This window comes from Schistocerca serialis, chromosome 1, assembly GCF_023864345.2.
Source record: "Schistocerca serialis cubense isolate TAMUIC-IGC-003099 chromosome 1, iqSchSeri2.2, whole genome shotgun sequence".
Lineage (NCBI taxonomy): Eukaryota > Metazoa > Arthropoda > Insecta > Orthoptera > Acrididae > Schistocerca > Schistocerca serialis.
The window spans coordinates 1,131,826,664-1,131,842,248 of NC_064638.1; the positions used below are offsets into that span (position 1 = coordinate 1,131,826,664).

Here is a 15,585-nt window from a genome sequence, read left to right on the forward strand (position 1 = left end):
ATTCTTAGCGACTGACCAAAGTCGTTTCAGGTATTGAAAGACAACAAGAATAAGATCTGTTTCTATGTGAGGGTGTTGAGTTTCATCATCAGTATTCGGCCCCTGAAGGCAAGTGTAGTTATTTAGTGCACAAGCACTAGACTTGACAATGGGAGCTACTGGTGTTGATTTGTAATCAGAAGTTTAGTTTTTCAAGGCTACCGCAGAGGTGGAATACTACATTCAAGACACGCACTGGAAAAATCAATCTGTCTCCTCACACTATTGCTTATTGGCTCTCGCTTAACTGAGTAAATATCGGCTGCATAAATTTAACATAAGAGAATGACAAGTAGATAGAGAGACTAGCAGTCCCCTAGTTGGAATTGCCATGGAAGAACTTGAGAAAGCCATTAAGAAGCTGAAAAATGTTAAAGCAAAAATTTTAAATGATATGAGAATGGAACAGATTAAACATTCAGGCACCACGGGAAGTTCATTTCATCTATTAGCTGATTTACCCTTAAGTGACAAACAAACATGTAACAGACATTTCCTACATTTGCATGTTCTGGTCCTGTGACAAACATCAATGCCCAACCAGTGAGGCACAAATCTATGTAAGGCAATTACGCTATTGCAAGAAAAATTTATCAACATACCTGGAATAACTCCCAACACTTGCGTTTCCCAACCTCAACCTCACCCTCATCCATCAAACAAAGATAAAAGAAATTACCACCTTCATACTACTATCAACTCTGTAATAACCTGCATACATTAATTTTCCAAATTACTACCACAGAACTGGAAACATACATTATACAGGTCTCCATTTCACTGTCTCTACTTAACCCCAACTAAAACAGTACAATGTCATAAAAAATGTGAGCAACGAAAAATTCTGAATACCAATGTTCAAAGCACGAAAGATCCAAGAGTCACATGAAATCACGCACATCAGAGCTCATTCTCCTTTTGATCACTAGTTATTTTCATGAAATGCTGCCTTCAGTTAACAACAAAAGCTGCTTCTACATGCAATTTTCCACATCTCTATCTTGAACTACAAAATTGGCAACCACCCAGTCACTGCTGGACAGCTGCCTGCACTCAACTTCAGAAGTCGGAAACTGCTGATAAACATCCATGTCCAGGCACAGGAAAATTATTTTTAGTTCCTTTGTCCTTCTGTACTTGAAATGCAAATTGTCCATTCAAATCCATGATATGGACAATTTTGTCTTGTATATGTGCTCGTCTGCGTGTGTCCCTGAATAATCATTTTTGGCCTAGTTGTTAAGACACTTGCTTGAATTTGAACAAATAACTGATAGCCATAATGTGAAGTTGCTAAATGCCAGAAGTTAGCGTCAATAGCAGGCATGTATCCAAGACCAAAGTCTTTAAAATGCATATACTAAAGAAAAAGAAGAAGTCTGGCTGACCTCCTTTAGCAGATGGAACAGATGGAACAAAGGTGGTATGACAATGGTAGCAGATTTGATTTTGGTCCAAGGCATGATGATTTTCAGACAGTGTTTGTGTTGTCTTTTTCACATACTCGGTGAGTAATAATGGCTACAATAAAACACAGTTAATGACTGTTTGGCCTAATAGTCGAATGCAAGTCTTGAGAATATGAACCACTGTACCACATGTGTGTCTGACATTGAATTCCTTAAACAAAAGGAAACAGAAATCATATGTACTGGAAATATCTGCTGCAGGCATATATGTAACGTATGTCAGTCTATTGTTGTTGGTCCTAAATATCTTGCATTTATTGGGTCCAGAGCTCAAGTCTAGCAATGTTGTTGTTGTGGTCTTCAGTCCTGAGACTGGTTTGATGCAGCTCTCCATGCTACTCTATCCTGCGCAAGCTTCTTCATCTCCCAGTACCTACTGCAACCTACATCCTTCTGAATCTGCTTAGTGTATTGATCTCTTGGTCTCCCTCTACGATTTTTACCCTCCACGCTGCCCTCCAATGCTAAATTTGTGATCCCTTGATGCCTCAAAACATGTCCTACCAACCGATCCCTTCTTCTTGTCAAGTTGCGCCACAAACTTCTCTTCTCCCCAATCCTATTCAATACCTCCTCATTAGTTACGTGATCTACCCACCTTATCTTCAGCATTCTTCTGTAGCACCACATTTCGAAAGCTTCTATTCTCTTCTTGTCCAAACTATTTATCGTCCATGTTTCACTTCCATACATGGCTACACTCCATACGAATACTTTCAGAAATGACTTCCTGACACTTAAATCAATACTGGATGTTAACAAATTTCTCTTCTTCAGAAACGCTTTCCTTGCCATTGCCAGCCTACATTTTATATCCTCTCTACTTCGACCATCATCAGTTATTTTGCTCCCCAAATAGCAAAACTCCTTTACTACTTTAAGTGCCTCATTTCCTAATCTACATCCCTCAGCATCACCCGACTTAATTAGACTACATTCCATTATCCTTGTTTTGCTTTTGTTGATGTTCATCTTATATCCTCCTTTCAAGACACTGTCCATTCCATTCAACTGCTCTTCCAAGTCCTTTGCTGTCTCTGACAGAATTACAATGTCATCGGCGAACCTCAAAGTTTTTATTTCTTCTCCATGAATTTTAATACCTACTCCTAATTTTTCTTTTGTTTCCTTTACTGCTTGCTCAATATACAGATTGAACAACATCGGGGAGAGGCTACAACCCTGTCTTACTCCCCTTCCCAACCACTGCTTCCCTTTCATGTCCCTCGACTCTTATAACTGCCATCTGGTTTCTGTACAAATTGTAAATAGCCTTTCGCTCCCTGTATTTTACCCCTGCCACCTTTAGAATTAGAAAGAGAGTATTCCAGTCAACATTGTCAAAAGCTTTCTCTAAGTCTACAAATGCTAGAAACGTAGGTTTGCCTTTCCTTAATCTTTCTTCTAAGATAAGTCGTAAGGTCAGTATTGCCTCACGTGTTCCAGTGTTTCTACGGAATCCAAACTGATCTTCCCCGAGGTTGGCTTCTACTAGTTTTTCCATTCGTCTGTAAAGAATTCGTGTTAGTATTTTGCAGCTGTGACTTATTAAGCTGATAGTTTGGTAATTTTCACATCTGTCAACACCTGCTTTCTTTGGGATTGGAATTATTATATTCTTCTTGAAGTCTGAGGGTATTTCGCCTGTTTCATACATCTTGCTCACCAGATGGTAGAGTTTTGTCAGGACTGGCTCTCCCACGGCCGTCAGTAGTTCCAATGGAATATTGTCTACTCCGGGGACCTTGTTTCGACTCAGGTCTTTCAGTGCTCTGTCAAACTCTTCACGCAGTATCATATCTCCCATTTCATCTTCATCTACATCCTCTTCCATTTCCATAATATTGTCCTCAAGTACATCGCCCTTGTATAGACCCCTCTATATACTCCTTCCACCTTTCTGCTTTCCCTTCTTTGCTTAGAACTGGGTTTCCATCTGAGCTCTTGATATTCATACCAATCGTTCTCTTATCTCCAAAGGTCTCTTTAATTTTCCTGTAGGCGGTATCTATCTTACCCCTAGTGAGATAGGCCTCTACATCCTTACATTTGCCCTCTAGCCATCCCTGCTTAGCCATTTTGCACTTCCTGTCGATCTCATTTTTGAGACGTTTGTATTCCTTTTTGCCTGTTTCACTTACTGCATTTTTATATTTTCTCCTTTCATCAATTAAATTCAGTATTTCTTCTGTTACCCAAGGATTTCTACTAGCCCTCGTCTTTTTACCTACTTGATCCTCTGCTGCCTTCACTACTTCATCCCTCAAAGCTACCCATTCTTCTTCTACTGTATTTCTTTCCCCCATTCCTGTCAATTGCTCCCTTATGCTCTCCCTGAATCTCTGTACAACCTCTGGTTCTTTTAGTTTATCCAGGTCCCATCTCCTTAAATTTCCACCTTTTTGCAGTTTCTTCAGTTTTAATCTACAGGTCATAACCAATAGATTGTGGTCAGAGTCCACATCTGCCCCTGGAAATGTCTTACAATTTAAAACCTGGTTCCTAGCAATATTCCCACTTAATTGCTGGCTAGTGGATAAAAGATACCAAAACTCATAAATGTGCCAGATAGGTGGTGGCTTGTGTGGACAGCATGTCACCTCATCAGCACAGCTAGGCTCACATTGGTGGACAGTCCATGTGGTTGACACCTTCGACATCATCAGCTCAACAAGAAATATAAATCAATGTTAGATCAACTTGATATGTCTGACATAAATCATAAACCCCATTGAGAACACCTCAGTTACAATCTGTCAGCACCACAAGCATATTACAGTTAACCATAGATTAACGGTTCGAAATTAATCCATGGCATGAGCAATGACATTCAGTGATGTGCTAGTTTTCTTCGTCTATGTTTATCTGCTATGTTTGTTACCAGCAATTAGTGTCCCACTACTTTTAAAAGTGTCTCTCAAGACTTATTCCACAGCTCTGTGTCCTGTAGTACTGTTGTCATAAAGGCTGATCACATGATTGCATCTCACCTCATCTTCTCCTTCATCTTCCCCTTCTGGTTCTTTCTTCCATGAGCAGTGAATCTGTTGTCAATTCATTTGTAAATAACCCCAGACACATCCATGCGATACTTACTGTGATGCAGAATTCTCATCAAGATATAAATCGGGCAGGCTCAAAGCCTGAATAATATTGTAAACCCCATGAAGAAATTGGAAACTTTTTTGCCACAGATGATTTTGTCAAACTCCAATTCACAGCATCAACATTTGCACTGGATCCTACACAAGCATTTTAATAACGGGACTGTAAAGTCTGTCATTTTGCAGTCTTTTCCTTTTTAGTTAACTCATCCAAACGATAAAAAAAGGAAACATACAGCATTGAACTCTGTATCTTCAGATTATCAATCCACTCTTCTATCATAAATAGGCAGAATAATAATCTCCTTGAACACATGAGACCATACGTTTATGAAAGGTAATTTTGTGGCTTTAATCTTCATCTCAAAATGTGCAAAGTTATCATTTCAAGTTGCATAAGACTTAAGGTATGTGATCTTAAGAGAGAGAGAGAGAGAGGTGGGGGGGGGGGGGGGGGGGGGGGGTGGGGGGGGGGGGGGGGGGGGGGAGGAGGTTGGTAAAATTGCTGCCTCTTTCTTAGTTAAGCCTGAATGGCCCTTATTAGCACGGTCTTGAAACTTTTACAGCCTTTGGGTCTCATATTTGTTGGAACCAAGTGCTGTTTCTGCTATTTGAACATTCAATCTGCTCTCTCTCTCTCTCTCTCTCTCTCTCTCTCTGTCTGTGTGAGTGTGTGTGTGTGTGTGTGTGTGTGTGTGTGTGTGTGTGTGTGTGTGTGGCATCACGCCCTGGCCTGATTTTTTTGGTTTTTAGGGCCAGTGTCTCCTTCACAGCAGGAATTTAAAACACAATTATACACATAAATTCTTATACTGGTAACACTGTGACATTTCCCACCTCATCAGTGCATTAACTTCTCCTCAAATCAGCAAAAAATCAGTATAAATAAGATTAGTATCTGACATTCCACTGACTATGATGTCTTGGGAAGAGGAACATGACTTGGGTTGGAGAAGGATGGCGAGGGAAGTCAGCAATATGGGCTATTTTTTTTTTTTTAACCATCCTGTAACTTGCATTAAACAATGCATGGGCACTACCACAAATCTAAATCTGGATGACCACCTTACTCATACCAAATGTGAGCCCAGTGTCTTAATCACTGAGCCTCCTCATTCTCTCTCTCTCTCTCTCTCTCCTGCCCCCCCCCCCCTTTCTCCCTTTTTTAAAAAGGAAAATTCTGAGGTCAACATATGGTTGACGACATATGGAAGTTTGGGTCTGGCCGTGAGTCATGCATAGATAGCTAAATGGTAAGGCGACCGCTTCCGATATGCAGGAAATACGGGTTCGAGTCCCGGTCTGGCACAAGTTTTTATTGTCGTCACTCCATTCTACAGCTGATTCCAGTCATTATTCACAATTGCGAATTCATCTGATTTGTTTAGTAATGGCTGTGGTTGCCGCAGTGCATAGTCATCAGAATAACACTGGCACTGCAATATCGTAATTTTGGTGTCTGTTAATGTAGCAATATAATGTTCAGTTTATTGTTTTCCTCTATCAAAATGAAAATCTCATTTGAATAAACTGTAAAATTACAAGGACTTTTAACAGCTGGCCAGTACCTTCAAGAACGAGAATCGAAGTATTGCTGAGAAGATACATGTGACAGTAAAACTATCCTAGCTTTCAGAACTGTTAAATCCATCCTCAGGAAGGAAAGAGTCTGACAGACTTGGCGCTTGTTTCTAATGTTACCCAAACTATCCTTGTACCTCCCCCATAGGAGGAACTAACATTCCAAAAGCTATGATGGTTTCTTCTACTTTTATGTATGTCTAAATATGTCTAGCAGCTATGGAATTTTGCCTCTTCAAGGTAAGAAATGCCCAGATACTATGTTTCCTTGTAATTATAAAGTTTATAGATTTTTATATTTGTGCTATAATCACCATCTGAAAAATTAGTAATACAACTGGTTTCCTCTGTAACAGAAAACTAGGAATCCCAAACATCACAGACAGTACAACTCAAGGCATCACCAAACAGAACAAGAACCTCAAGCACTTGTTGCTGTCAATAATATTGGTATAATTAGCATTCCAGTGAGGACTGGAAAGGCCACGATGTATGAACAGTTAAAAATGATCTATATTACTAAACATCTAATTCACTTCATGCTTCAGAGTCCACGGTCCCAGTTGAACATTTTCTACTTATCATCTTCCAGGGCCAACAAATTTGGTTTTCAATATCTCATATAACTGGCTGGGGTACCAGCTTCACTAAGGGAGTTGATATGAGATTGTGTGGTAGTTGGAATAAAAGAATGAACTGTAAAGTATAAGAGGTAAAAAAATGATTGAAAACATATTCTGTTTACAATATTTGTTTATAAACATTTTCATTTTGTTATCCGCAGTATATACGTACAAATTTTTTGAATTTTCTTTTCAACACAAAGCTACGTATAGTTGACTGTGAGAGAAACAGGAGTCTTTGAGGTTGATGCCACAATATTTTCAAGTCTGTCCTTGTGCTTCGTTCATTGTCAAATGGTAGGCTAATTTGATTGGAAATTGCAGTCTTTTAAATTGGAGTGGCAGCTCAGTAGAGATCAGTGGTTATCTGGGGATAAATAGTATGTGTCCTTTGCACTTTCCAGTTGCAAGCTTGGCTTCGATGATGTTATTCGATAGCTGCTTGACAATCATCCTTGTTCCATCACACAGTTTTGGTGAGTTGAGGTTTCTGAGTAGTATGATCAGAGATCTAATTTTAAGTAGAAGCCAGTGTAATGGCATTCCTGGTACTTGCAAAGAGTTTAGAAATTCTGTAGGGAAGTTTACAGTTTCTTCAATTTTTAGCATTGTATCGATCAATTTGGATATTCTCTCTTCATCAGGAATTTTCTTTTGAATATTGAAGTTGATATCATCAACAAAGTTACTTTTAGTTGCCAAATACAGATGTCCAAGATGAAAAGCAGCCAAACAACGAGGAGAATGTAATTTAGATTTCAAGAGCGTGAATGTGAGCTCACAGGCCAGTGTCCACTGAAAAGAAACATTCTTGTGGAGGGAATCGGCCAACGCAGTCACACCAAGAGTAAATTTGTGATAGTAAGTAATATTACCTAAAAATTCTTAGATTTCTTTGACATTTGTAACGTGTGCCACAGCTGTGGCAGCAGTCACAAGGTGATGTAAATGCTTAAAACCATCTTGAGAAATCTCAAACCCCAGATACACAATGGATGGTCGAAAAAGTGTGCATTTCAACCCTGCAGTATTTAAGACCATGAACAAGGTGTGTAAGTTATGTAAATGCTCTTCTGTGGATGCACCCATCATGATAATGTCATCAAGACAGTTGATGCACCCCAGTATGAACATGTCAACTATTCCAAAATATACTGTAAAGTCACATGGGCACTAGCCACATGGAATGGGAGGCACTGATATTGGTAGAAGGTAAAGGATGTGTTAATCACAAGGAGCTGTTTAGAATCCTCATCCAGCGGAACATGTAAATGGGCTTCAAATAAATCAGTTTTGGCGAAAAAATGTCCCTGGCGAGCTTAGCAAGTAACTCATTCAGAGGGGGCAAAGGGAAGGTGTCAATGATAGATTGAGCATTAACTGAAACTTTAAAGTTTCACAGAAGCGAAGCTGACCAGTTGGTTTTTTAACAATCACAAAGATCTGGGGGTAGAGGCAGTGGGGGGGAGGGAGGGCAGGGGCAGTTACACCACTTACTCGATGTATTAGGCTTTATGAGCACCGACAACATCAACCTATCCCGTTATGATTTCACTTAATCATGCAAAGCCACCGGAATAGGGCATGCACAGAAAAAGTGCGGCCATGCCATAGGTTTCAGGCTAATGTGGGCCGCAATATTAGTGCCACAATCTAACCCACCCAAGAAAAGAAACGAGAACTCAGAGCAAATAGAATCCAACTGCTCTTAAGGGACCTAGTTGGAAACTATGTGCACCGTTTCCGAAATGGATAAACCAAAGCATCCAGACCAAACAAATTTGCAGTACCAGAATTGTCCACTACTAAAAAGTCAAGGAAGGAACCACAGATTTATAGATGGTGGGAGACGTAAATTGCCACTAAACTGGTATATGCTGCTTGTTGCAACTCACTAAACATCAAGTAACCGGAGACAATGCCAAAGATCCCAAATCCACCTAAGTTTGCGAGTTCAGTAAAGTCGCGCCTGCACTCATGTCCACCTGTAGGCTGAGCACTTTGTCCATCACTAGCATCTCAATAAACAGTTTATTATGATACGTAAGCACTGGAGATACACAATTAACATCCATGTCCATATCTGCAGGAGGGGGCTGGGAATGACACATGGATGCTTTACGTCCTTTTTTTCTACAGTTGTTGCAAGTCGCTCAGTGCTTAGGGCATGCAGCCAGATTGCTCGAAATAGTATGGTCAAGATGTGAGTGCAGAGCACTGCTGTTGCTGTGGTTGTCACAGCTACTACTTTGAATGTTGCAGTCCAGTATGGCATGGAATCCATTTTTGTATGGCTGCCACATCATCCTCCCACTGAGAAATGACCAACGCCTGATGACCGTGCTGATGTTGCACCAAGCTTCAATCTGATCACCAGCAGTTTGAGATGCCTCAAAAGACTGAGCAATATTTAATGCTTCAGCCAAAGATGGATTCTTGCACTATAGCAGGCACTGATGCACCTCCTTGTCAGGAGCCAACTGAATGATTTCATCATGGACCATAGAATCAGCATAGGAATCAAGATGAGCATCAGTAACAATCCGACATTTCCAACTGTGACCATGGAGTTCAGATGTCTGGACCCAGTAGGAATGGTGGACTGTTTATGACATTAGAATCTACATAAGCTGCAATGACATGCATGCATTTATGGTGATAAGTGGACAACTTACATATTTCATTGAACAAAAGCAACGCAGGTTGCTGGAGTAGGGATGGCGAAACAACTGTTCGATGCAAGGCGAAATTTAAGAAAGGAAAAGACATTTCTTTTAAGATTTCCAGTCCTTGGCCAAATCAATGTAAGGGGGAAAAGGTGGCGGTACACAGACAGTGTGGAAACCTGTATATCAAAGTGACCGACAAGTTCATGATAGCAACCGTTAGAGCCTTCTGCTGCTTGAGGAGAGATCAAAGCACTGCCTTTTTGAATAGAAGAACTGAAGGAACAACCAAAGAGATTGAGCGCACATGAGTGAACACCACACTCATTGCCAATTGTGTCGTACTGTAAGGCACAAAAATGGCCACAATGAACCAAAGTTTTTTTCTTCTTCTACATACAAACAAACCATAGTTGAGAACATAGACACAAACATAGAAACAATGCAGATAATGATACAAGCAGTTCCTGTCAATAAGTAAGAACACAATACAAGGGCGAGTGCCTGCTGCATTGTGTTTATAAAGAGGCGGGCTCCGGTAGATGGCTTTGCGGGAGGCACAAGTACTGTGGCCCAACACAGGCGGCCTCTGGTGGCATACCCGCACAAATGCCATTGGCAAAATATTCAAACTGTAGCACACCAGTGCCCTGGTGCTGCAGTGCACATCCAAGTATTACGTACAGGGTATTAGCATCCTTGCTCGCTGGAGTGCTAGTCCCACTAAAAAAATTGAAACACTGAGAATGGGTCCCATATTGTGCATGGATAGCTGAAACAGTGAGAGTATTGTCCACAAAAGGTGAGGTTCCGCGTTAAAATCACATTCTGCCACATGGCTTATCACGCAAAAAATTTCGAAATGTCACACACTCTGCTACAGAGTGATAGTTTCATTCCTGGTTTCTATCACATTTATATGCTTGTCAGCTGCTTAAAGTCTCAGCTACATGGTAATAGGATTATCTTTACTCCTTCCATTAATTGTGAATGAAGATTTACACGTTGTGGAACACTATTTTTATTTTATGTTTTGCAAAGATGACAACATATATAAAGGTAACACAGCAGTAGTTCAAGGTCAGCCAGTTCTTTTTGCCATGTGCTGCAACACTACATTTGAAGAATCATACTTCAGCTGAGCAAAAGCAGTTTGAGAAATGCAGCAGGGGCAGCAACAGGAAAGTAACAGCAGAAGTAATGTACATGGAGAACATTGAGATCTGACCCTCATCCTCAGAGCACATCCCCCGGTCTGAGTATATCCTCCCTCAAGACAAGGGTCACTACGGTGTATGAGCCAGGTTCAAATTGCAAACATCTCAGCTTCTGACTTTAAACTTCCTACTCCAAAGAAGCACTGGAGTTTTACAACCTAACATTTGTTTAATGTTCTATCTTTTCCCCAAACAAGTTGGGTACCAGCTTATCCTTTCAACCATGTATTTTTGTTAGTAACACAAGACAGAAACCCAATTAAAACATGCATAACCTACATTCTATTCCTACTTACAATAAGAGACACTTACTTAAGTACTTCTTGAAGAATGCATCCAGCTTTTTCAGAACCAGAAAATGAAAGTCCCATTGGTAGGAATGTGCCTTCATCTGATTCCATCACATAATCTAAGTTTCTAGTCTCATTTTTGTGGGCTTTAACATAAGCTTGTGCTCCTATCAGTCCCTCTTCTTCAGCAGTCCACAATATACACCTGGAGAAAATTCTTAACTAAAGTCATAGTAGTTATACACAGTAATACATTTTATGTAAGCCAAGTTTACTAAGCAAATCAATGTGCAAAAACAATAGCATCTATAATTTTTCCCATGTTAATTGAATTAACTTCACCGGCATGAAATGAATAGAGTTAATGTAGACAAAATCAACTAAGATGCAACAACAACAGCTAAGTCCAGCTACTTTTGCACCTTGTATAATTGCTTATCTTGAACAAATGTATCAACCTTCTGATAAATTTTGCACATTTCCACTCAATAATTCATACAGAATAATTTTCTCAGGTAACTCATCACTTAGAAAAAAAAAGTACTGATTGCACAAAAGCAAGCAATAAGAATAATATGTGGTGTTCACCCAAGAACGTCATGTAGGTATCTCTCTTAAAGGAGCTAGGTATTTTAGTTGTGCTAATAAAATTCGTGTTTTCTGAGAAATTCGTAATAAATAATCTGTCACAATTTGAGAAGGACATTGATGTACATACCTACAATGCCAGAGGGGAAAATTACCTTTATTACCCATTGTTAAAGCTGCCAGTGGCTCAAAGAGGAGTTCAATATGCAGAAATAAAAATTTTGATCATTTGCCCAATAATATAAAATGTCTGACAGGCAGCAAAGCAAGTTTTAAATCTAATTTAAAATCATTTCTCCTGGACATCTTCTATACCAATGACAAATTTCTACTTAAAAAATTAGCAGCCAGTGAAAACCGGCACACAGAGAACTAATTTTTCAGTTTAGTTGCATGAACAGGAATAAAATGGTAATGTGTTCATTAATGTTAACACTAATAATGTGTACATATCCTGTAAACTGACTGATTCCACATAATTTCAACGAAAGAGTCATTCGACAATCAATGGTGCATGTAACTGACATGAAATGATAGCAAAGTAATCCTCAGAAATGTTGAACTCCAATGTAATGAATGTATTGTGACTAAAGAATATTTGTGCCAGACCAGGACATAAACCTGGATTTCCTGCTTTTTTACATGCAGTTTACAGAATATTATGCTCAAATGAATGAACAAATGAATGAACGAACTGACAACATGATAGTTCAGTTGTACAACCTATAACAAATGAAGTGACAAATGAGATATGCTGGGAAAACAAGTCACTTAGTCAAGAAAACAATACCATTCATCATTCTTAAACCTACAACAGAAATCAGGGTGTGGCCAAAAACGAGACATACTGCATCTAAAAGCAATTAAAGCAGAGTAAAATACGGATGAAAGAGGCAGCTGACAAAGGAGGTAGAGTCAAGAGTCCCACGCACCCAGTATGCAGCAAGAGATGCCCAACTGTAACTACCCCACCATTTCCACAGAACAAATGAAGAATCAGTTCAATTGTCTGTGAAACAGTAGAGGTAAATAATTCAGAAGTTCATGCTTGGCATTGAGGGCTAGGAGAAGGTGGCATTCCATCAGAACACAGGCTACTGTCGGTAAGGCTCCATGATCACAATGTCACGGTGGATCTTTACATAAAATAAAACTATGATTTACTGTGGTATGACTGATGCAGAGGCAACATAGGATAGTGGATTCCTTCCATGAAGAACAGGAGGAGAGCCACGCAGCAGTAGTCTCCTTGATAGTGTAGTGGTCACTAGAGGGGTCAGTAAGCTACCACATGTTGTTCCATCTGCAAGTGAGCACAGGCCTTATTTGCATCCACAAATCGATGCTTGGGATCATCAAAGTAAATGTGGGGGGAATAATCGCTTCTCTTGCCAAACGATTAGCCAGTTCATTTCCTGGGATACTCACATTACCTGGGACCTAGAGTTACCTTTAACTGAGCAGACAATATGACTAGGCTCAGAGAGAAGGTCATGAATAGCAGTTATCTCAGGGTGATATGAGTCACAGTGATCATTGATCTGGAGACTCCTCATTGAGTCATCTTAAATTATAACTCTGCCAAGGAAGGCTTGTTTAATAAACTGTAGTGCAGCTCTGATGTAAGAACACTACATGTTTCCAACAACAAATTTTGTTCCTGACTAGCGGGAAGTGTAAAACCATATCCTGTACTATTCATGGTTTTAGAGTTGTCACTGTAAACGACAGTAGCACCTATTCTTGGACAACTGAAAGGAGTAGATGCTGGAAAGTCGGGGGGGGGGGGGGGGGGGGACAAACATTAGGACCATGGATCATATCAGTCCTAATTAAAGGCTGGTAATCACAACAGAGGGTGGCCACAGCAGCTTGATGCCCTTCATATGCAAAAAGTATGTGAAAAGTTGCATGATGAGATTGAATGGTGACTGCCAAGTGAGCAAGAGTCGATACAGTCAGAGTTGAAGAGGGAAGTTTCCCACTTCAGCATGGAGACTGTCTATGAGAATAGTCCAGAAGGCTCCAGTGACCAGTCAAACACCATGATGATCACCTGAGCTTAGCAATTTCGAAGCTGAAGGTGTTGCCAAATCACAAACCTGGCAACCATAGGCCAGTCAGGATGAGACTAGAAATATGGAGAAGAGTAACATGATCAGTTTCACAAGGGGTGTCAGCAAGGAAGCAAAGAGCACTATGCTTCAACATGCAGTCAGTCTTTAGTTGACAAATACAGGCAACCTAGTCAGCTTTTTACTAGAGAGGAGGCCCAAAAAATGGGACTGCACAACAACGTCCAAGCAATGCAAACTCAAGTAGAGTTCTGGGTCAGGATGGAGCAAGGTACAATGGCAGACATGCATGATCAACATTTTTATTGGAGAAAATTGAAACCATAGGAAAGGGCCCAAGTTGAAGCCCTTCAGATGATGCTTGGAGCTGGCATTCAATGGACATCCTTAGCCCATTGATGGCGATATGGTCCTATGGAGAGCTGAGTGAAGAAGCAACCCTAACCTGGTACAACCAGTGGGATAAAAAGTGATGAATAAAAATCAGCAGGGAGCCATGAAAGCCCCAGTCATGGATGGTAAGTAAAATGTGAGGGTGCCAGGCAGTATCGAATGCCTTATGTAGGTCAAGAAAGACTGATAGGTGTTGGCATTTAGGAAGTCTGTCTGTTTTTCCATTTTCAACCTAACCATAGGGTTGATTGTGGATCATCCCTCCCAGAAACCACAATGATAGGGGGACAAAACACCCTGTGATTCAAAAACCCAGCATAACCTGTTGTCAATGATCCTTTCAAGCAGTTTGCAGAGCATGTTGGTGAGGTTAATCGGTCAATCGCTGACAACAGATGTTGTGTTTTTACATGGCTGGATTGGGACAATGATATTATCTCACTTTTGTGAAGGGAATGCAGCTTCGAGCCAAATACTGATGACTCAGGGTAGATCTAGCCTTCGAGTAACATTCAGATGTTTGATCATCTGACTGGACAGAATCAGTGCCTGGGGCCGCATTGTAAAATGAGGCAAGAGCCTAAAGCAGTTCGCAGTAAGTGAAAGGTTCATTATACATTGCCCAATCACATTGCCCTTGTCAGAAGCCTCAATAACCAACTTTTGCACTGCAGACCACTGCAAGATGTGCAAGAAGAGAGTCAATCATGTTCTGAAAGGTCTCGACAGGGTTGTGCAGCCATGCCAACTCCAGTGCCACGGCCAGCTGCACTAGGTTTCTTGATTGAGGATCCATGGTGAAAAGACCTGGTCAAGGTGGTCCCACATATTCTCGACTGGATTTGGTGGCCAGTGGAGTAGGGTAAACTCATCCTGGTGCCCCTCAAACTACGCACGTACATTGGGAGGTGGGTGGCATGTTGCACTGTCCTGTTGGTATGTACCGTCATTCCAGGAGAAAATGAACTGCACATGTCGGCGGACATGGTCCCCCAGGATACATGCATACCTGTGTTGATCCACTGTGCCTTCCAGAATGATGAAAACACCCAGAGAATGCCACGAAAACATTCCCCAGACCATAACATTCCATGCTCTGGCCTGTACCCATTGCTTTCAGGCATTTTACATAGTAAACACCAATGGCCACCTGTCTGGTGGAGCATAAAATGTGATTCATTTGAAAAGGCCACCTGTCGCCGCTCAGTGGACATCCAGATGCAGTGTTAGAGTGCAACTCCAGCCTTCATTTTCAATGAACAACAGTCAGATTGGGTGCATGAACCAGATGTCTAGTGCAGTGTCCTTATGCAACAACATTCACTAAATGGTCGCTGAGGAGACACAGTTGGCAGGCCCTTGGTTCATGTGGGCAGTCCGTTGCTCAACAGTTGCACGCCCGTTCACCCGTACACGTCTCCGCAGCTGACATTCACCCCTTCAACTATCATTTGTGGTGCACCACAGTTGCTTCGGCATCAGTTTTGGATAGTGCCATTTTGCCATGCACAGTATACTTTAACCACGGCAGCACATAAAC

At 40.8% G+C, this 15,585-nt stretch overlaps 1 protein-coding gene across 4 annotated transcripts in view; it reads right to left on the reverse strand.

Moving 5' to 3' along the window:
* The window catches only part of LOC126417107 (carboxypeptidase Q-like), an 88,963-nt gene that overhangs the window by 43,842 nt on the left and 29,536 nt on the right, over window positions 1-15,585 (reverse strand). For all 4 annotated transcript variants that reach the window (XM_050085018.1, XM_050085026.1, XM_050085011.1 and 1 more), the window contains exon 5: window positions 11,012-11,194. In XM_050085018.1, the coding sequence (XP_049940975.1) occupies window positions 11,012-11,194 (183 nt within the window). The remainder of the gene's footprint in view (window positions 1-11,011; window positions 11,195-15,585) is intronic.